This window comes from Garra rufa, chromosome 10 (assembly GCF_049309525.1).
Source record: "Garra rufa chromosome 10, GarRuf1.0, whole genome shotgun sequence".
Lineage (NCBI taxonomy): Eukaryota > Metazoa > Chordata > Actinopteri > Cypriniformes > Cyprinidae > Garra > Garra rufa.
The window spans coordinates 35,588,067-35,610,769 of NC_133370.1; the positions used below are offsets into that span (position 1 = coordinate 35,588,067).

Genomic DNA, 22,703 nt, shown 5'->3' on the forward strand with positions numbered 1-22,703 from the left:
TGTATTATTCTAAAGCAGTGTCAGCTGGTCATTCAGGATTCCAGTCGGGGGTGTATATGCTGATAAAATCACACAAGGGGTTAATGTCCAGGGTTTGTTCGTGTGACCAGACAGGAACTGCTTGCTTTACGCTGTGGGGTGTGTAGATATGACTGAAGAAGAGAGGGTAATTCAAGGCATACATTCCACTACAGTGTTATGCAAGCTGGACGATGAACATTGTGTGCCACAAAAGCATAGTCAAAGCATTGACAAAAGCCGTATGAAGCACTGTTTGTCATAGCAGGTATAAACGGTGGAGGGGAAGATGTTGATTGGGTAACAATGGAAGCCATTTGACTGTAGATTTAGAGACGAGCTGAGTGTGTGTATAGTGGGTGTGTCTTGTCTCCAAACACTGCCTGCAGCTTTGATCTAGCTCAAAGATTCAAATGTTTTATCAGTGCAGGATTAACTATTACAACCCTCTACAATGTGAGTAAATTACTAGCATATGCAATTGAATCTTCTCTATAGGCGACTAAATGATGTCTAACATTAGCCATTGGCTAATAAATTCTTAGATTTTACTCACCAGTGTTTGAGTTGGAGACCAAGTAAAAGTTTAGCACATATATGGGTCATTCTGTGTCAAATCAACCAAATTTCAAAAACTTCACCGGCTCAATAGTGATGAAAGCTAAAATATCAAATGTTATTAATATTTACTGAGTAATCCACTGTTTTGTAGAGGGAGGTCAAATAGGCAATTTTCACCTTCGATTCAGAGTCAAGTTACTGGGAGGCTAAAAATGACTTCAGAAAGATGGCAGCATCATTATCTTGATTTTACACAGAGATTTGTAGTTATATTAGTAAAATCTGTTGACTTAAGCAATTATTTTATTTGTTCAGACCCAGTATCTAAAAGAGTATTAGGATATCTTTAAAAGAGTAGTTCACTTTTCATAAAGGCAGCCATATCACCCTGTAGCCCAAGACTGGTCGCCCACTGAAGCTAAGCAGGGTTGAGCCTGGTCAGTACTTGGATGGGAGACCTCCTGGGAAAACTAGGTTGCTGCTGGAAGAGGTGCTAGTGAGGCCAGCAGGGGGTGCTCACCCTGTGGTCTGTGTGGGTCTTAGCACCCCAGTATAGTGACGGGGACACTATACTGCCAAAAAGCACCGTCCTTCGGATGAGATGTTAAACCGAGGTCCTGACTCTCTGTGGTCCCAGGATGTCTTTCGAAAAGAGTAGAGGTGTGACCTTGGCATTCCTGGCTGAATCATCCCCATATTCCGATTGGCTTCATCACTCTGTCTCCTCTCCACCAGTAAGCTGGTGTGTGGTGGGCGTTCTGGCGCACTATGGCTGCCGTCGCATCATCCAGGTGGATGCTGCAAACTGGTGGTGGATGAGGAGATACCCCTGACGCTGTAAAGCGCTTTGAGTGTCTAGAAAAGCGCTATATAAATGTAACGAATTATTATTAGAACAAAAATGTACAGATAATGTACTCATCCCCTTGTCATCCAAGATGTTCATGTCTTTCTTTCTTCAGTTGTAAGGAAATTGTGTTTTTTGAGGAAAACATTTCAGGATTTCTCTCCATATAATAAACTTCAATGGTGCCCCCGAGTTTGAACTTCCAAAATGCAGTTTAAATGCAGCTTCAAAGAGCTCTAAACGACCCCAGCCGAGGAATAAAGGTCTTATCTAGCAAAACGATCGGTTATTTTCTAAAAACATTTACAACTTGTATACTTAATCTCAAGCGCTCGTCTTGCCGAGCTAGACAAGATGGGCATTTTTTTTTTTTTTTTTTTTTAGAAAAGAACCCATTGTTTTGCTAGATAAGACCCTTCTTTCCTCGCCTGGGATTGTTTAGAGCCCTTTGAAGCTGCATTTTGGAAGTTCAAACTCGGGGGCACCATAGAAGTCCATTATATGGAGAGAAATCCTGAAATGTTTTCCTCAAAAAACATAATTTCCTTACGACTGAAGAAAGAAAGACATGAACATCTTGGATGACATGGGGGTGAGTACCTTAGCTGTAAATTTTTAGTTCTGAAAGTGAACTACTCCTTTAATACTTCTTTAGTTACAGGCATTCAAACTTTGCAGAAACACTTACCATGTTGTTTTCCCATTTTTAATGATCACAATTTGTACATAATGCAACAAAGATTGCTAAAGTAATCAGATTTTACTAATAGAACTACCAATTCATTTTACCCCCCTGTAACTCTGAATCTAAAATGAAAATTGCCATTTTGCCCGCCTTCTACAAAATAGTGGCTATATATAAATAAGAAGCAAGGGTGCTGATCAAAGTAAGACTGGAGTAAAAAAATTGGCTTTGCAATCACAGGAATACATTTTATTTATATATATATATATATATATATTAAATAGAAACCAGTTATTTTAAACTGGTAATATTTCAGTTTGATCACATAAATGCATCCCTAGAGAGCACAAGAGGGAGATTTTGAGTGATATTCTTGGTGGTGATAGATTATTAAGTACATTATGGTCATTTTACTTAGCTGAAAATGTTAGTATAATGCAGTTTTTTCTGTTTTAGCTCTGTCTAGTTTGTTTTTGACAAATCGAAGCAGAAGCCACCGCTAACATGTTTATTATTTCATCAAGAAACTCGGGAGACCGGTCCTTGTATGGAAAATAAATGGCTCTGTGGCAAGAGAGTTGCTGTAAGTTTGCCAAGAATTAAATGCTCCTCTGCCTGGCGGCTAAAAAATGCCTTCCAAAGTTTGATTTGCATGTCATTAAAACGCATGCATGTGACGACAGTGTCCTCCATTGTGTGCTACACTTTCGTTAAGTATAGAAATTTGGATGACCAATCAGCCTTTTCAGTTTTCATATGTGACGGGATGGAGTGGGATTTGCCTCTACCCTTTATGAGTGCTTGAGATTTTCTGGCTTTCAAGCAGACAGTTCTAAAAATAATCCATTTGCTGGTCGAGTTCCATATTAAGTTCCGGCTCAATTCACAAGGAACAAAAAGGGAGGAGACCTGCTGTTGTACAGGGGTTTGGGGTAGGATTGGGGTTAAAGACGCTTTCTTCTTCCCCACTTTGCTTGGAGGAATGGGGGAGCCGAATGCAGAGGTCAAGGTGGTGAACGAAGAAACCGGTATAGTAGTATTTTTATGATTTGAAATAACCTTTTACAACAACTGATGACATTTAATAAATCCCAGGGGTGTGAGAGAAAGCCTTAACATTTGAAAATGAATATAATAATACTGCATACTAAATTTTAACGTTTAATTTGTATTTTGAGTATCTGAGCAGCAGCATTTTGATTCTTACAAGATTTTTACAAGATGCCTTAAGTGCCCTGAATTGTGTTGTTATAATGTTTCATTGTGCAGTCAGTTTGTATTTGACACCTGTACAAACTATAAAGAGAATTTCTTTTGTCGTAAGACTTTAGTGTAGGTATTGCTATCTGTATATCTGTTACTAACGTTTGTAGTGTGCATGTGCGCATGAACAAATGTGTGGTTTGACCTAGCAGAACGTAGCGGACAAAACACCTGTTCATTCTTCCCACTAGAGCTCTGAATGCAGATGTATTTATACCGCGGTTCCATGAGGAGTGTCAACAGACCTCAGAATAACTACACACTTTTAGACTTTTGTCACCTTGTGCTTACTATAGATTCAGATGGAATTTTTAAACATCTTAAAGGGAATCTTTCATTTGAACCAAAATCCCTTGGAACTTACTCATGCATTTGAATATAGAAAGAATTGATTGGTCTCCAGCAGATTTTCAGCTTCAAAGCTAATGTTACATAGTCTATTAACAGGTGGCCTTGAGTAAAAACTTGTGTGTACTGTAATACTAAAGGACTAATCTTACTTTCAAAGTCATGGTTTAATTCTGAGCATGCATTCCTCGTTCACACAAGGGTTTTGCTGTGCTGCATTGATTTGATTTTGTTAAATGAATGCATTTTGCGTAACCTTTAGTTTTTATTTATTTCTTCCTGTCATTGTGTGTAATCTAATCTTATTCTTTTATGATTCAGACGCCAAGCCACAGCAGGCGCATAAGAATGGAAAGAAGGCAGAGGTTGGAGGAGGAACCTCGTTTTTCACTTGGTTCATGGTTTTGGCTTTGCTGGGCGTCTGGACCTCTGTAGCTGTGGTGTATTTTGACCTTGTTGACTATCAGGGTGTAATTGGTGAGTCTTTGCTTTCTCTTATTCGGATTTTGTGTATATCGTGATTGTAGTTTTAAAAATACTTATTACATAAATGTTATATGTAATGCATTTTTGTATATCTGGCCTTAATTTGCATGCAGCCAAAGCAAAGGACTTGCGCTATAATCTTTCAGAGGTATTACAAGGTATGACATCTGAACCGGTGAATGAAATCACCACCATATATCTCATTTCTTTGAACCTGTCATTTTAAATTACAGTTAAAGTGGGGAAGTGATCTGTCATTTGATTATTAGTTCTGTTTTGGTGTGATTTTCCATACTTTAATATAACTGTACACTACATTTACACTACTAGTCAAAGGTTTTTTGAACAGTAATATGAGTTTTTTTTTTTTTTTAAAAGGTCTCTTCTGCTCACCAAGCCTGCATTTATTCGTCCAAAGTATGCCAAAAACTGTACATTTTAATATTTGTACTGTTTAAAATAACTGTTTTCTATTTGAATATATTTTTAAGTTTAATTTCTTCCTGTGGACTCAAAGCTGAATTTTTAGCATTATTACTCCAGTCTTCAGTGTCTCATGATCCTTCAGAAATCATTCTAATATGCTGATTTGCTGTTAAAAAACATTTATTATTATTATGTCGAAAACAGCTGAGTAGAATTTTTTTTTCAGGTTTCTTTGATGAATAGATACTTCAGAAGAACAGCATTTATCTAAAATAGAAATCTTTTGTAACATTATAAATGTCTTTATCATCACTTTTGATCAGTTAAAGCATCCTTGCTAAATAAAGTATTAATTTCTGTAATTTCCTCTCCAGAAGATTATACTGACTTTTGAATAGTATAGTGTATAATGTTACAAAAGCTTATTATTTTAGATAAATGCTGATCTTGGATCTTTCTATTCATCAAAGAATCCAAAAAAATGCACTTAACTGTTTTAAATATTGATGATAACAATAAAAATATAAATGTTGAACAGCAAATCAGCATATTAGAATGATTTCTGAAGGATCATGTGACACTAAAGACTGGAGTAATGATGCTGAAAGTTTAGCTTTGATCACAGGAATAAATTACATTTTAAAATATATTTAAATACAAAGCAGTTCTTTTAAATAGTAAACATATTTCAGAATTAGGGGTGGGCGATATGACCTAAAATTAATATCACGGTATTTTTCATCTTTTGAACGGTGCCGGTATAATATCACGGTATTACTTTTTTTGGTACATTTTCGGGAAAAGTCCCGGTCGTCCCGGTCGTCCCGATTGCCACTCCGCCCCTGGTATAGGCTACAGGGCCGACCTTTCTTCACGATGTTTCACCAGCCGTTTAATGGCCACTCCCCTTTTACCACCTGCAAAGCTGATACGAATATGTTTTACTTTTTTTATTTACAACAAGATATATAGTATAAGGACAGGTATTCAGACCACAACTGAACGTTTGAAGAAAATTTAATGTTTTAAATATACCGGTATTGACGGTATTAGAAAATCCATGTCGTGGCGCTATCTCACACCGGTGATGACTATGACACCGGTGTACCGCCCACCCCTATTCAGAATATTACTGCTTTTGCTGCATTTTGGATCAAGTAAATGCAGGCTTGGTGAGCAGAAAAGACTTCTTTAAAAAAAGACATTCAAAATCTTACTGTTCAAAAACTTTTGACTTGTAGTGTATGAAAATGTACTCTGAAGGTTTGGGGTCAGTATGTGTTTTTGAAAGTGTTTATTTGGCAATGATGCATTAAATTTGATCAAAAGTGACAGTAAAGACATTTATAATGTTATATACATTTTCTATTTAACATAATTCAGTTTATTTGAACTCTCTGTTCATCAAAGAATCCTGTGAAAAAAAAATCATGGTTTCCACAAAAATGAGCATAAGACACTTCTTTCAAAAACTAAAATACTGACACCAACACTTTTGAATGTTGTATTTGAACATGATAATGTAAGTGTATTGAGGTTTGTTAAGGACTTCTTAAGAAAAAGTTGTTATAATGCAAGTTTATTTGCTATAGAATTATTTAAAATAATATTAAGGACATTTCTTAGTTCAAGAAACCTTGTACTATTTGATATAAGGCAAAAAGAGCAATTTAATTTAGGTCCATATATGGCACAATGGATTATTCACAACCCGTGTCAGATGACTAAATCAATTTCCTTTACTTTAATAGGTAAACTTGTGTCCTATGATGCTGACGGTGATGGAGACTTTGATGTGGAAGATGCTAAAGTACTACTAGGCAAGTGCAGCGATTTCCCATAAAAAATTTTTAATCAGATGATGTTTTGCATGACTGACTTTGGTTCACTTTTGTGCAGTTTCAAAATAAATCGGAGCGATGCACGTGCATGGAGCTTTTTCATGCTTATTTAAATATCATTTTGTTCAAACAACATTCCATTTTGGAGAAGAAGTGATGAGAGATTATTGCTTGATTGCATGAGTTTGTAATTAGATCAAATTGCCAATATTACATTTAACGCAAGAAGAGAAAATAAAGGGATTTATTTTCTCACTTAGCATGTAGTTTAACTGATTTCACGAGTAACTGAGACATATTCATCAAAAACAGCCCCATTGGTCCTTCCCATGTTTCTTGCATGTGCCTTTCCTCCCTCATTTCATCTTATGCTTTAATAGCATCTTTACCCTCTTTTTTTTAAATTACTAAATCCTTATCTACTAAACCTTGCAAACCAACACCACCCTCTCTCTATGTTCTTGCTCTCCCACTGTTCTTTCTTTCCCTCTCTTTCTCTTTTTCCTTATTTTCCCGTTTGCGTAGGGCTGACCAAAGATGGCAGCAAAGAAAACTCAGACTCCCTCGAGGAGGTCCTCGATATTTTAGCAGAAGAGGGCACTGATTGGTTTCAAGGTTTCTTCACCTTCCTTTATGACATTATGAGTCCTTTTGAAACGCTAGAGGATGAAGAAACCGAGGCAGCAGCGGAGGATGTTGCTGGCGCGTCACAGACTGAAGGGGTTCAGGGCCAAAAGACATGCGTTATTTTAGGCCTCCAAAATCAATAGTCGTGTTTTCTACCGCAGTCGTGACAGAAGCACTTTATTAGAGGAGGACTTGCTCCTTTGACGACTTGATTCTGTTCCTAACACTTGAAGAAATATTTTGTTGGGAAGATCGCCAACAGTCACTTTGGGACCTGTGAACTCTTGAGAAGATGATGTCATTATGAACATTTACATATTTGTAAATATTGAACTTGTGTAGTTTATGCTTCATTGCAGCAACGGCTGTTTCCAACTACTAATACACTATTTACCTTTTGCATATGACCTTAGTGCTGTAAGTTAAACATATCACCTTTGCTGCATGCCTCAGTTACCTTATATCATGAACAACAGTATGTATTTCTATTTCAGACTTGCAATTTAACACTGTACATGTGACCTCTTGTTTATAATCTGATTATCATTTCTCTGTCTTTAGAATCTCAATAGTTTGAGCCTTTTTATAATTACAAAGAATTGCATTTTGGGGTGATTTGCATCCATAGCAGTTTTATATTTCCTTTTAAACTTTTTTTTTTTGGTACTGATCCATACTGAATAGCCAGTTTTGCATAACACTGTCAGTTATTACATTGTTGTGTTTCTTCAATGTCGTGTGAGTTGCCTTTGCTCTCCTTTATCAGAGATTTAGAGGATATTGATAGCTTAGATATACAGTATAATTATATCCCACCCCTTTTGCAGCATTACCTCAATTAAAGGGATAGTTCAGCCAAAAATGAAAATTCTGTCATTAATTATTCATCCTCATGTCAATCCAAACCTGTAAGACCTTCATTCATCTTCAGAACACAAATTTAAGATATTTTTGATGAAATCCGTGAGCTTTCGCCTACATAGACGACAAAGCAACTACCAAATTCATGGCACAGATTTGATAAATTTTAAGAAGCTACAAGAATACTTTTCATGTGTAAGGAAAGCAAAAATAACGACTTTATTTAACAATTTCTTCTCTTCTGTGTCCGTCTTCGTAACATTACGGTTGAACTACTCATGTCACGTGTACTATTTTAATGATGTCTTAACTACTTTTCTGAGTCTTGAACGTGGTAGTTGTGTTTGCTGACTATGCAGGGTCAGAAAGCTCTTGGAATTCATCAAAAATATCTTAATTTGTGTTTAGAAGATGAACGAAGCTCTTACGGGTTTGGAATGACATAAGGGTGAATAATTAATGACAGAATTTTCATTTTTGGGTGAACTATCCCTTTAATAAAATTCAGGCTGAATACCTGTACAATGGTCTGAATGGATTTAATCAAGCGATTGCACATGGATGTCAATTCAGGAACTTCATCAGTTCATCAGCCAAGAAGTAGTTCAGTGGCGTGTGTAGGAAACGTCTCCTGAACCCCAGAGTTCTGTAACCGTCAACAAGTTCCTACCTGCCAATCTAAAGCACCTGAAACAGTGTGCCTGACAAGTAATATAGTGTATATTTATGGCTTCTGTATTACTAGGAGGGAATTGAGAGGGCTATGAATGTGAATATATTAAATATTTTGTATGCAAAAATATAATATTTACTGCATACACATCAGGAATTAATTGCAAAATGGCTGCTTTTGTGTCTGGATGTGTAGAGAATTATTTGTGTGGAATTAGGAATTTAGTTTAGATTCAGAAATATTGTTAGTTATTATTTCCTTCGTTATCACTTAAGTAATTATACCTTCAAGCATTTCAATTCTTGCCATTGTTTTCCATTGTTGGTTTCGTTTGCCTTTTAATTGAAATTCTGTCATTAATTACTCATCCTCGTGTCGTTCCAAACCTGTAAGACTTTCATTCATCTTCGGAACACAAATTAAGAGATTTTTGATGAAATCTGGAAGAGAAGAAATTGTTAAAGTCTTGATTTTTGTTTTCTTTGTGCGCAAAAAGTATTCTTGTAGCTTCATAAAGTTATGGGTAAACCACTGATGTTACATGGACTATTTTAATGATTACCTTTCTGGGCCTTGAACATGTTGGTTGCGTTGCCGTCTATGTAGGGTCAGAAAGCTCTTAGATTTCATCAAAAATATCTTCATTTGTGTTCTGAAAATGAATGAAGGCCTTACTAGTTTGGAACGACATGAGGGTGAGTAATTAATGACAGCATTTTTATTTTTGGGTGAACCATCCATTTAATAAGATTACTTGTCCTCAAATGTTGTACAAAAATCCACTACTTGCAGACAGTGATTTCTTGACGCACATTGTAACTTTACTATCAGAATATTTGAAAATTTGCGTCACCAATCATTATGTGTGTACTAGCATTGTGCATGATGACTCAAACAGTAGAATCAGGTCAGACGTGGGTGAATGGGCTGTATACTTCTTGACATCATTAGTTTTCAAGACCTCAAAGGCAACTGTTACATTGTACAACTGTTTTAATTCGTAGTCACTGACTTTATTTGTCCATCTCATTTACACTAGATGAAAAGAAAGATGTTTCCAGGAGAAAAGGAGGTATTTTTGCACACCTGATTTTGAGTGCATGCAGCAGACTAGCCTCTAGTAGTTTGGTTTGGGATTTTGAAAGTCTTCCAAGTTTTCTCAATTGACTAGCTTCTGTTTGCATGACTAAGCTGACATAAAATATTTTAGGCTACGTATTATGTTTCTGTTTAACCAAGGAGTGTTTAACAATATGACCTTTTGTAGTTGACATTTATGAGTCTGCATGGACGATGACTTGACAAAGAACTACATGCACATGTAAGTCTTGTGTATACTTTTTTCCAGGCTATTTGGAAAAAACACATCCTAAGTACATAATCGTCTAACATAATGTGTACAGTAGTGATTCTCAACCTGGGAGCCGGGACTGTCTAGGGAGCCATTGCAAACTTAGGGAGCCACAGGATGACCTAAATCATTTAAATTATATTATTTTTCTTTTCTTTTTTTTCCTATAAGAACTTCAGAAATCACATGAATTGTGGTCAATTCATTTAATATACAGTTGAAATCAAAAGTTTACATAAACCCTTGCAGAATCTGCAAAATCTTAATTTTACCAAAATAAGAGAGATCATACAAAGTTTATAAATTTATAAAAATGGCCCTGTTCAACAGTTTGCATACACGGCTGTTTTTTTTTTTTTTTTTTTGGTGATAGTTAGTTCATGACTTCCTTGTTTGTCCCACTGTTCTTCAGGAAAATCCTTCAGGTCCCACAAATTCTTTGGTTTTTCAGCATTTTTGTTTTCCAACCTTTCCAACAATGACTGAATGATTTTGAGATTCATCTTTTCACACTGAGGACAACTGAGGGACTCATATGCAACTATTACAGAAGGTTCAAATGCTCACTGATGCTCCAGAAGGAAAAAACAATGCATTAGACGCCAAGAGTGTGAACTTCACAAATCTCAAAATCATACAATCATTGTCGGAAAGCATTCAAATACACAAAAATGCTGAAAAACCAAAGAATTTGTGGGTTTTCTGAAGAACAGAAGGCAGTTTAACTGTTCAGAACAAACAAGGGACTCATGAACAACTATCACTAAACAAAAAACAGCTGTGGATTATTTTGGTAATACAGTATTAAGAATTAAGTGTATGTAAACATTTCAAATGGGTCATTTTTATAAATTCAACTATTTTCTCTTGTGGACTGTGTAAACATCTTTTAGGTGAAATATCCCATTTAGGTCAGTACTAAATAAAAAAAAAATAACATGCACTTTGTATGATCCCTCTTATTTTAATTAAAATTAACATTTTGCAGATTCTGCAAGGTGTATGTACACTTTTGACTTCAAGACTCGCAGTTTCTGTTAAAAAATGAAAATTAGCAGCTTTGTCATAATTACAGCAGAAATATGTTTTGCCTACATGGTGGGCCTTTGGATATTCTGTTGGGCATTCGTCAAGTTAAATGAGTTGAGAACCACTGGTGTAGAGGATATCATAAACATACTAATGAGGGAGTTCTGATGTGAAATGTTTTGCATCATTCCAACTAATTGCGTTGTTGCTTGAGGTGTGTAGTGATATGATTTAGTTACTATGATCACATCATCAAACAAAGTCTCTCCCCAGAGCTTTCCCAAGCCAAAGATGTTGGGTTGAAGCTAAGGGAAGCTCTGAAACAGCAGCTCACCATCATCCACGAAAGAGTGGAGGCTAGGAAGATAGCTAAATTGGCCCTGGCGGAAGTGAGGAACATCCTAGCCAAAGAGGAGGAGGAGAGGACCTTGAACCATATCAGGGAGGAGTCTGAAGCCAAGGCTTGGGAGAGGGCTGAGGCTCGGCTGAGAGAGGAGGGGGAGAGAATAGAAAAGGAGGATGTGGAAAAGGCCATGGAAAGAATTAGAAAGGAGAAGGAAGAAAGAGAGAAAATGGCAGAAATTGAAGAAGCAAAGAAGACTAAGAAGGTGGAAAAGGAAGAGGTGAAGGAAAAGCCAGAGGCTGAAAAGAAATCTCATGAGAAACCTACTGCTGCTGATGACGATGATGGTAAAAAGGTTGAGAAAAATAGAAAAGGCAAAGAATCCAAGAAGTCTGCATCTAAAAAGAAACCATAAGGCAGCGCATTAGTTACTGTTAGATCTTTTTGTTACCATCTGGCTAAATTTAACCTCAGGCCATTGTGAGTCCTTAGAGACCACCCCTTATATAGACCGAAGGCAAGACCTTTTGTCTCTGTGAGAGATGATCAGTGATGTTAATCATAACATTGAGATAGTAGAAGCAAAAGCAGAACAAGGTGCTATACGCTGATCGTCATGTGGAGGTTCTTTTATTTCTCTTAAAAATGTTTGATTTGTTTGAGGGTTGGAACTTGGTTTACTCTTAAAATACTAGCTTTAGTGTGAGATTTCAACATTGATGTTTCTCTGATTTTGTTTATTGTTCATTTATAATTAATACAACCGGTAGTGTTACTTTACTAAGAGAGAACATTTTTGTGTTATCAATAAACTATATGAATCCCCTGATTTGTTTTATCAGTGCTTTGAGTGTTTTTCTTCCTAGTGCTGATTAACTTAAGAAACAAACGGGTCTTTTTTTTTTTTCTAACAAGAATACTTCCATAATAATATCTGTGAACTCTCCTATGAATGTTTCCTTTATCCTCTCCTCTGTTTCCCTATTGGTCTGTTTCAAATCTCAAACACATACATTTGTGCTTGTCAAACAAGGACCGGAAAAAGTGCAAAAGTAAACCAAATGCCATAAGGTTGTTATGGAAATACTTTTTTGAAAGTGTAATGTTATTTAATGGACTTCATAAAGGGCTTGTTTCATGTGACTATTTTACACTTGCCTCATGTATGCACATCCACATGTAAAATCCTCAGGGCTAAAAGAAAAATCCTCCATTGAGACCAGTGAATCTGTTGAGAGAACCTCTGCTGAACCTGTGGAAGAAGGTAAAGTAGAATCTTATACAGTTTAATGTAATAAACAAGGGTGCAGGGTTTTATAAAACAAATATACAGTTGAGTTCAAAAGTTAAAATAAGAGGGATCATACAAAATGCATGTTATTTTTTTATTTAGTAAAGATATTTCACATAAGACGTTTACATATAGTGCACAAGAGAAAATACTAGTTGAATTTATAAAAATGACCCTGTTCAAAAGTTTACATACACTTAATTTTTAATACAAGGTTCAAATGCTCACTGATGCTCCAGAAGGAAAAAACAATGCATTAAGAGCCAGGGGTGTAAACTTTTGAACAAAATGAATATGTACATTTTTCTTATTTTGCCTAAATATCATTTTTTTTTTTCATTAAGTACTGCCTTTGAAGCTACAGAAGATACTTGTGTTTCCCAGAAGAGAGGAAAAAAAAGGTTCATTTACCCTGATCTTTAAGTTCAAAACGTTTTCACCCCCAACTCATAATACATTTTTTCCTTCTGGAGCTTTGTTGAAAATGGTTCAAAATCAAATACACAAAAATGGAAAAGGATTATGCATCGTGTTTCATTCTGAAGCATCGGTGAGCATTTGAACCTTCTGTAATGGTTACATACGAGTCCCTCAGTTGTCCTCAATGTGAAAAGATGGATCTCAAAATCATACAGACATTGTTGAAAAGGGTTCAAATACACAAAAATGCTGAAAAACCAAAAAATTGTGGTACCTGAAGGTTTCTGAAGAATAGTAGGCAGTTTAACTGTTCAGGATCATTTAGGTAACAACACAGTATTAAGAATCAAGTGTATGTAAACAGTTGAACAGGGTCATTTTTATAAATTCAACTATTATTTTCTCTTGTGGACTTGCAAACCTCTTTTATGTGAAATATCTTATTCAGGTCAGTACTAAAAAAAAAAAGCAAAGCATTTTGTATGAACCCTCTTATTTTAGTAAAATAATTAACATTTTGCAGATTCTGCAAGGTGTATGTACACTTTTTAACCTCAAATGTCAAGTTGCTGCCATTATTATGAGATGAAATTGCCAGACCATGAAATTTCTATTTTGTTTTATTTGTCAATAAACCTATATAACAGATTTTAAAAGTAGATGCAAAATTAGATTAATATAAGTATTAAACAGTTGTTTGACTGCCCGTGAGTTGGCTTTATCTTATGGATCATCAAATATTAACAGTGTTCATAAGGACATTGTTCTCTCTGTGTGTGTGTGTGTGTGTGTGTGTGTGTGTGTGTGTGCCACCTGTGTACTATGTGGAAATCACAACTTGAATTGATTCTGACAGTTACTTTTGTAACTGAAGTGCATGTCAGTGATGAACAAGTCTTACCACATACCACAAAAGTTCTTGCATAACATGACATGAGAGCAATTGCATTGACCTGTTATATTAGACTTGTATAACTGAACTTACACCTTAAAGGTCCCATATCGTACACATTTCTGGAGGTTTATTTTATTTGTTGATGTCCTTAAGAATATATATTTGCGGTATAAGTGCCAAAATCCATCTCAATATATTTTTACAGCTCCTTTTTTAGGAGCTCTGTCAAAAACAGGTCGATTTTGGCCCATCTAATTAATATTCATGAGCCTCTCTTCTGATTGGCCTGTTGTTTTCTGAGTGACGCACAGCCAGGCCAATCACAGGTAACTACGGTCATGTATGCTGTAAGCGTAAGCGAGCTCAGAGCAATAGAGAGAGCTGATACTCAACAGGATATTTTAGAATGATCATTAATGTTTTTTCTTTTACAAACACCGAATGCAGTAGGCTACATAACTGTTGCTTTAGTAAAGCCCCTTTCACAATGCGCGCTGATTCTGGAAAATTACGGGAACTGTGTGAACCAAAGCCAGAACCTAAAGGCAGTGTTGTAGTAATGATGCACGTTATCAAGCGACTCTTCACAACGAAAAATAATGTTACGTGCAAAGTGGAATGAAGCAGCGATCATCAGGCAGAGCCAGCTCCTCACTATCAGCGCTGAAGCACAGTTTGTTCAGGTTAGTTTCAGTTTTGTGAAACGTACGCGTCGCATTACATCTCACATCCAAACGTCACATGTCTTTATGGTTTGTGTGTAAAGCACGCACAGATCCCGGAAAACAACTGTGAATGAACCAAATTAAACAATTCCGGAACAAATCGTGGGACACATTATCCGTGTATTTACCGGAATCGCTGTGTGAAAGAGGCTGAAGTTGACGTGCCGCTGGTCTCTTACATTAACGTTGTTCTGAAGCCTGTGTAATGATCGTAGCTTGACATCTATCGACTGAACAGGGTTTTCTCCACTTGTTTTCCTGTTGTTGCTCAATGGAATGGATGCGTTGTTGTCTGGGGGTTTGACAAAAGGAGGGTGGGACGTTGGTTGGTGACTGAAGGCGGTGACTTGAGTCGATCGGACGTCACATCGTTACGGAAGTCACAGCTGCTCGTGAAAATGAACAGCTACTTTAAGCAGGCTGTGTGCAGTTTACTGTGGATTGACTGTTTTGAAACTCATATGGTAGTTAGATAGCCCCTAGACCTTAGTTATCATGAAAAAAGCCAGGAAATTTTGATTTTGACGATATGGGACCTTTAAATCTTAGTAAAGCTTTATTGTACAAGCATGTTTGGGACAGATAAACAAATGCCTTCAATCCAGAAAAACAGACTTCAAACTAAGTTTATTAGTTTTGTTTCTTAATCAGCTCCAGAATCTATCGTGGAGGAAGAGATCCAAGCCACTAAAGTTGAAGAAACAGCTCAGCAACCACCGGGTACAGCTTTTTTTAATGTCCTTTGAAATTACAAAATGCAATTGTTGCTATTTGTTTACTCATACATATGTGACCCTGGACCACAAAACGAGGTCCATTTTTTTTATTTTATTTTTTTTTTTTATTGAGATTTATACATCATCTGAAAGCTTTGTTATGATTGGACAATATTTGGTCGAGCAACAACTATTTGAATCTGAGGGTGCAAAAAAATCTAATTATTGAGAAAATCGCCTTTAGTTGTCCAAATGAAGTTCTTAGCAATGCATATTACTAATAAAAAAAGTTAAGTTTTCATATTTATGGTAGGAAATTTACTAAATACCTTCATGGAACATTATCTTTGCTTAATATTGATTTTTGGCATAAAAGAAAAACAATAATTTTGACCCATACATTATTTTTGGCTATTGCCTCAAATATACCTGTTATATTAAAGACTGGCTTTCTGGTTCAGGGTGACATGTTGTCATGTGTAGCTGATTGTGTATACTACAAAAGAATGCAGTAAAACTAGACCTAACCACTGAATTGGCTCATTCACACATTCTATTCATCCCCCACCCCTCACAGGTTCATCTAAGAAATATATTGGCACCTAACAATAAGACTATTGTACAGTCTGTTTAATAGATTTACTATAATATTTTTCCCTTGCAGAACCCGAGCCTGTGGAAGAGGAGCCTGTTCCTGTGGAAGAAGAGCCTCTGGCAGAAGAGGAAGAGCCCACTGCTACAGAAGATGAAATAGCTGAGGAGGAACCAGAGGTTGAAGAGGAGCAAGAAGTTCCTGAGGAAGAACCAGAAGTTGTGGAGGAAGAGCCTGAGGTTATAGAGACTGTTCCAGTTGAGGAAGAGGCTGCAAAAGAAGAAGAGGTCATACCAGTTGAAGAACCGGTTGAGGAAGCTGCTCCAGTGGAAGAAGTAGAGGAGGATGCACCAGTAGAAGAAGAAGTTGAGGAAGTGTTGGAGGAAGAGACTGTACCAGTAGAAGATGCACCACTGGAAGAGGCAGTAGAAGAAGCAGTTGAAGAGGTTGTACCAGTGGAAGAACCAGTTGAGGAAGTGTTTGAGGAAGAGGCTGCACCACTGGTAGAGACAATAGAAGCAGTAGAAGAGGACGCACCAGTGGAAGAATCTGTAGAGGAAGCTGAACCAGTAGAAGAAGCTGTGGAGGAGGTTGTACCGGTAGAAGAAGTTGTGGAAGAGGTTGTATCGGTAGAAGAAGCTGTTAAGGAGTTTGTACCAGTTGAAGAAGTTGTGGAAGAGGTCGTACCGGTAGAAGAAGCTGTTGAGGAGCTTGAACCAGTAGAAGAAGTAGTAGAGGAACCTGAAACAGAACTAGAGGAAGAAGTAGAAACATCCGAAGAGACAGTTGAGGAGTCAGTCCCTGTAGAAGAAACTGTAACAGAAGAGGAACTTATAGAGGAAACGGACGAGCCAGTTCAGGAAGATGAGGAAGAACAAGACTCCACAGTGGAGGAAACAGAGCTTGAGGCAGAAAATATGGAAGAAGAGGGTAAGTGGTTATTATACGGTAGTGAAAAATAATACCCTAAATGACTTGCCATGTTACGATAGTACAGTAAGTACAATAATGTGTATGCTAACATTATCTGTTAAAGGGGTAGTTCACCCAAAAATTTAAATTCTGTGATTAATTACTTGCCCTCGTGTCGTTACAATCCCATAAGACCTTTGTTCATCTTTGGAACACAAATTAAGATATTTTTGATCATAAAATTATGGTTGAACCACTGATGTCACATGGACTGTTTTGTAGATGTTCTTGGTACCTTTCTGGACCTTGAACATAGGGGGACTCTTGCTATAGGGCCAGAAAGCTCTCGGATTTCTAAAGATCTTCTGAAGATAAACAGTCTTACAGGTTTGGAACGACATGATGGTGAATAATTAATGATAGAATTTTCATTTTTGGATGAACTAACCCTTTAATATTAGATACTACACCGAGATAACAGATGAAGTTTGATTGCTTTGTTGTGAAGTTTATCCGTCTTGTTACAGAGGATACAGCTTCTGAGGAAGAGCAGCCTGAGGAGGACGTAGAAGGTTGGTAATTCAATTTTATGGTTATATAAAAGATATAAAGAATGGGAAGATTTCCTGATATGAACAAAGTTATCTGCTTTTTTAAATCTTTGTCTATATTATCTTATAATTATCTGTCTTTCTTTTAACAGAGGAAATTTACCAAACAGAAGAACACATTGAAGTAGAGACCACAGGTAATCAAAATATTTATTAATATTCTTTTCATCATGGTTGAAATGTTCATCTCATTAAGGATGTTTCTCCTCTCTTTACTTGGTTTTGCATTCTATAATTTATTTTTATATCTATGTTTTCTATCTTTTATTAATGATTTGTTGGTTATATTTCCATATGTCTCTGTATTTCCTGTATGTATGTAAATCTTTACTTACACAGTGCCTTGCTGTAGTACTTAAACCCCTTCATTTTTTTTCAGTTTATTTTGCAACCTTATATTAAACTGCTTTAAAAAAAAAATCCACATCAGTCTACACTTCATACACCATAATGACAAAGCAAAAACTGGTTTGTGGCAACTTTGCAAATGTATTAAAATTAAAAAACTAAAATAAGTACATTGCATAAGTATTCGTACCCTTAACGTGGTACTTAGTTGAAGCCTTTACAACCTCAAGTCTTTTTGGGTCTGATGCGACAAGCTTCATACATCAAACATCTTCACCTCTAAAGCTCTGCCAGCTTGGATGGGGGGCTGGGAGACATTTTCAGATTTCTCTGGAAATTTTTGTTTGAAGGAAACATTCACAGAGTTGTCTATAAGCCACTCTTGCTGGGTGCTTGGGGTCATTGTTGGTAGGCGAACCTTCTGCCCAGTCTGAGGTTCTGAATGTCTTGGACTAGGTTTTCATTAAGCCTATCTCTATATTTTGCTGTGTTGAGCTTTTCTTCTACTCTGACGAGTCCCTCAGTCCCTGCCTCTGAAAAACAGCCCCACATCATGAGGCTGCTACCACCACACTTTACTTTGGGATGGTACTCTGCAGGTGATAAGCAGTGCCTGCTTTCCTCCAAACATTATGCTTGGAATTGAGGTTCATCAGACCAGAGAATCTCGTTTCTCACGATCTAAACGTTCTCTAGGTGCTTTGTTGCAAATTCCAAATGTGTTTTTACGTGTCTTCACTGAGGAGAGGTTTGAGTCTTGCCACACCGCCATAAAGACCGGATTGGTGGGGTGTGGCAATGATGTTTGTCCTTCTGTGAGTTTCTCTCATCTGCATGTATGATCATAGAGCTCAACTAGAGTCATCATCAGCTTCTTGGTCACCAGTCTAACCAAGGCCCATCATTTGCTCAGTTTGGCCAGGAGGCCAGCTCTAGGAAGAGTCATAGTTGTTCCAAACTTCTTCCATTATGGATAATGGAGGCTACATGCTTCTGTAAACCTTCAATGCAGCAGAATTTTTTCTGAACTCTTCCCCAGATGTGTGGCTTGATGCAGTCCTGTTTCTGAGCTCTACAGGCAGTTCTTTTGACCTCAGGGCTTGGTTTTTGCTGTGATATGCATTTTCAGCTGTTAAACCTTTTATTGAGAGTTGTGTGCCTTTCCAAATCATACCCATTCAGGTTAACTTCACATCTACAAGCGATATGAATGCCCCTGAGCTAAATTTTAAGTGTCCCAGAAAAGGGGATGAATACTTGCAATTAAATCATTTAAGTTTATTTTTAATGAATTTGCAAAGTTGTTACAAACATATTTTTACGTTGTCATTATGATGTATGGAGTGTAGACTAATTTGGAAAAAAGGTAATTAAAGCAGTTTAACATAAGGCTGCAAATGAAGGGGGTTGAATATTTTTGCAAGGCACTGTATGTACATATGCTAAAAGTGTGTTCAAGGAAAGTACTTTTAAGGCGAATTAGTTCTTGCAGCAGCTATATTCATAACCTTACTAAAATCTAACATAAATGTGGTACCATAAATTGTGTTTCTTAAAGGGATATTTCGCCCAAAAATGAAAATCGTCAATAATTACTCATCCTCATGTCATTCCAAAGCCATAAGACTTTCGTTCATCTTCGGAACACAAATTAGAGAGCTTTCTGATGCTGCATAGACAGTAACGCAACTGACACATTAAAGGCGCTGTAAGGTAGTAAGGACACTGTTAAAGTAGTCCATGTGATGGTACTCTCATGAACGCATGTCGAAGGCTAACACGGAAAAGGAGAAATTGTTGAATAAAGTCATTATTTTTATTCTCTTAGCTTCATAAAATTACAGTTGAACCACTGATGTCACATGGACTATTTTAACAATGTCCTTACTACCTTTCTGGGCCTTAAACATGTCAGTTGCGTTGCTGTCTATGCAGAGTCAAAAAGCTCTCATATTTCATCAAAAATATCTTGTGTTCCGAAGATGAATGAAGGTCTTAGTTTTGGAACGACATGATTAAGTAATTAATGACGGAATTTTCATTTTTGGTGAACTATCCCTTTAAGCTCAATCTGTCTCTGCCTTCAACTGAAATCAAACCCAACTGTTTAAGTGTCTTAAATGTTATTTTTTTTGTCTTTTACAGAAACATAAAACATTAGGCAGTGTGTAAGACGCAAAGAGGACCAGCACCACATGGCATTCCACTGGAAGTGTGCAGCTGCCAATTCCCACCATAGAGTAAAAAAAAGAACGCTACTATTTCCCTTTCATTTTCCTGCATTTAAAAAAAAAAAAACATTTTGACACTCAAGCTTGTTTGTTAATTGATAACGCAGTCTCTTTGTGTACAAGTACACATTTGTTTGAACGTTTTGTCAACTTATGTTTGGTGGTTTGACCCTTACCCCTTTTCCCCTTCGAATCCTTTTTCTGTAATTACAGACAAAGCTTTTTCCCTATCCTCTAACATAGATGTGAAGTAGCCTTTTTTGAATGATCATTGGTTGTAGTTTTCTATCCTGTGTGTACAAACACCTTCATGTTGCTTTGTAGCTCAGAGATCTTCACATTCTACTCAGCACTGAATCCATCAGTGTTTTTTCTCTTCATCAAATCTGATGTTTTGCTTTAATGTGAAGGTACTATGCAAAGCTGCACTGATCTTTCGCTAGTTTTTTTTAACCTTCGGTTTTGTACTACCAATATGTATTGAGTCTAAATTTCCAATGTTGCATATCAAGGACAAGTTTATGCTGGCAGGTTAACCAAGATAATTGCTATGTGAACTGTGTTTGGAGTGAATGGGCGTGCATGTGCATGTTTGCGTGTGTCTATTGGAAAAATCATGTTTAATTTTATGCGAAACAATCATTTGAGCCACTTTTTTTTCAGTAGTGTGTTTTTCTTATGTCTTTTTCAGCATACAGTCAACATTTTAGTACCTCTGTTGATATTTTCCTCAACATTGTAACTGTTTTGCTAAGAACTCGGAGCGAGCAGAGAACTTGTTTTTGCATTTTTTTTTCTCATTTTTAATCTCAGATGCATAGCGTTGCCCCAATCCCATTTTTTATTTATACCTTTGCCTTTTTCAGTAAGTCTTGCTTCATAGGCTCATGATTTGACAAGCTCTGTTTCAGGTAGACACTCCAACTGCTGTGCAGTATGCGTATGACAGTGTTGTTTAACGGGTGTCTTATGTAATAACTGGTGAAAGATGCCCACAATATGGAGCAACCTACTTTGAAAATTGTTTATTTTTATAGTAGGGTAAAGATTTTTCCTAGTGCTTTTCCTAGTGGGACATCACAAATCAGTACATGCTTATTAATTTGTCAAATGTCATGCACTGCCTATGTATTGACTTCATAGTGCATTTATTCTGGCCCTTTCAACTGTTGCAGGCACATCTGTAAGAATACAATACAATTTTGTTGTTGTACATGCAGAAAGAAAGATGACTGGTTATTTTGTCACTTTAATATCATAGCAAGACAAAATTAGTTTGTATTTACTATTAATGCTGTAAACACCATGTAGCTTTGACCCTTGATGCAGAGTAGTTGGTTAAGAAATTGAAGGAAACCCAATTCTGGCTCCTGAATTGTTTCACTGTGGATTTTTTTTTTTTTTTTTTTCATTGTAATGTTGTTAACACTGTGGTTTTACGGGGCCTGCCAGAATATTTGTTGTTTTTGTGATAGACTTTAGGAAATGCTGCGGATCTCTTCAAAACAGTGGTTGCATAACATACACAGTTTTTAGGGTTTGTTTTTCTTTTTCTACAACACTAGAGGGTGTTTCGGACCCTTTAACACTTTTGAAGTCAATGTGAATTTTTAAAGTGGTATTAATTTTAAGTAAAAAGCTTTTTAATTTTTTAGGATTTTTAAGGATTTCTTTTATTTAGGTTTTGACATTTTATAGTCGTATGACTTTTTATGAAAGTGTTAACTTCTCAAAGCCATATGTGAAAGGTTGGATATAGCAGGTTGTACTTCAATGGACGGACACCTCACAACCAGCAATAACACCATTTGTGAAGAGAGCATTTTTTTTTTAAATTGAAATCCAGATATAAACAGGTTTACTCAAGGCTTTCTATCCAGAGGTTTACATGAAATCCTGCTGTATAGGCTAATTCATTTTAAGTTATTGAGGCAATGCAATTTTAGGGAGTTTTGGGTGACTTTTCACAAATCTGTAAACAACTGTAAATGTTTTGAGTGCTGCAATAAAGGTTGGGTACAACAAGATCACATGGTGTTCATTTTTGTTTTCTTTTAGTTTAGGAAAACCATCCATTCTAATACTACATGTACACAAACAATAAAAATAAATATGATTACCTACATGTTGATTTCATAAATGTGACCATGGACCACACAACCAGTCATAATGGTATTTTTTTTTTTTAGATTGAGATTTATATGAAAGTGAATAAATAAGTTTTCCATTGATGTATGGTTTGTTAGGACAGAACAGTATTTGGTCGAGATACTACTATTTGAAAATTTAATCTGAGGGTGCAAAAAATCTAAATATTGAGAAAATCGTCTTTAAAGTTGTCCAAATTAAGTTCTTAGCAAAGCATATTACTAATTCAAAATGTATTTTCATATATTTATGGTAGGAAATTTACAGAATATCTAAACGGAACATGATCTTTACTTAATATCCTAATGATTTTTGGCAAGAAAAATCGATCATTTTGACCCATACAATGTATTTTTGGCTTTTGCTATAAATATACCCGCGCTGCTTTAGATTGGTTTTGTGGTCAAGGGTCACACATGCAAAAAAAAATCTCATTCGGTTTTATTTACTGTGAT

The 22,703-nt window shown here is 36.4% G+C and overlaps 1 protein-coding gene across 2 annotated transcripts; it reads left to right on the forward strand.

The window, feature by feature from the left end:
* The first annotated feature begins 2,981 nt into the window (after positions 1–2,981).
* On the forward strand, positions 2,982–22,127 carry LOC141343898 (uncharacterized). 2 transcript variants are annotated; one of them, XM_073848564.1, is made up of 10 exons: positions 2,982–3,139; positions 4,044–4,199; positions 4,322–4,366; positions 6,386–6,454; positions 12,552–12,623; positions 15,342–15,410; positions 16,071–16,928; positions 17,438–17,482; positions 17,614–17,658; positions 20,015–22,127. In XM_073848564.1, the coding sequence occupies exons 1-10, from the start codon at positions 3,094–3,096 to the stop codon at positions 20,020–20,022; spliced, it is 1,413 nt and encodes a 470-aa protein (XP_073704665.1). In that variant the 5' UTR covers positions 2,982–3,093; the 3' UTR covers positions 20,023–22,127. The 2 variants fall into 2 exon arrangements, with proteins under 2 accessions (XP_073704665.1, XP_073704666.1); XM_073848565.1 differs by lacking the exon at positions 4,322–4,366.
* The last annotated feature ends 576 nt before the right edge of the window (positions 22,128–22,703 follow it).

What these genes read in the sequence shown, in the direction of transcription:
- LOC141343898 (XM_073848564.1), top strand. Translation starts at nt 3,094, where the DNA reads ATGGGGGAGCCGAATGCAGAGGTCAAGGTGGTGAACGAAGAAACCG. An exon ending in TCTTTCAGAGGTATTACAAG is followed by an intron (nt 4,367 to 6,385) that starts GTATGACATCTG and finishes TTACTTTAATAG; the next exon opens with GTAAACTTGTGTCCTATGAT. An exon ending in GCCTGAGGAGGACGTAGAAG is followed by an intron (nt 17,483 to 17,613) that starts GTTGGTAATTCA and finishes TTCTTTTAACAG; the next exon opens with AGGAAATTTACCAAACAGAA.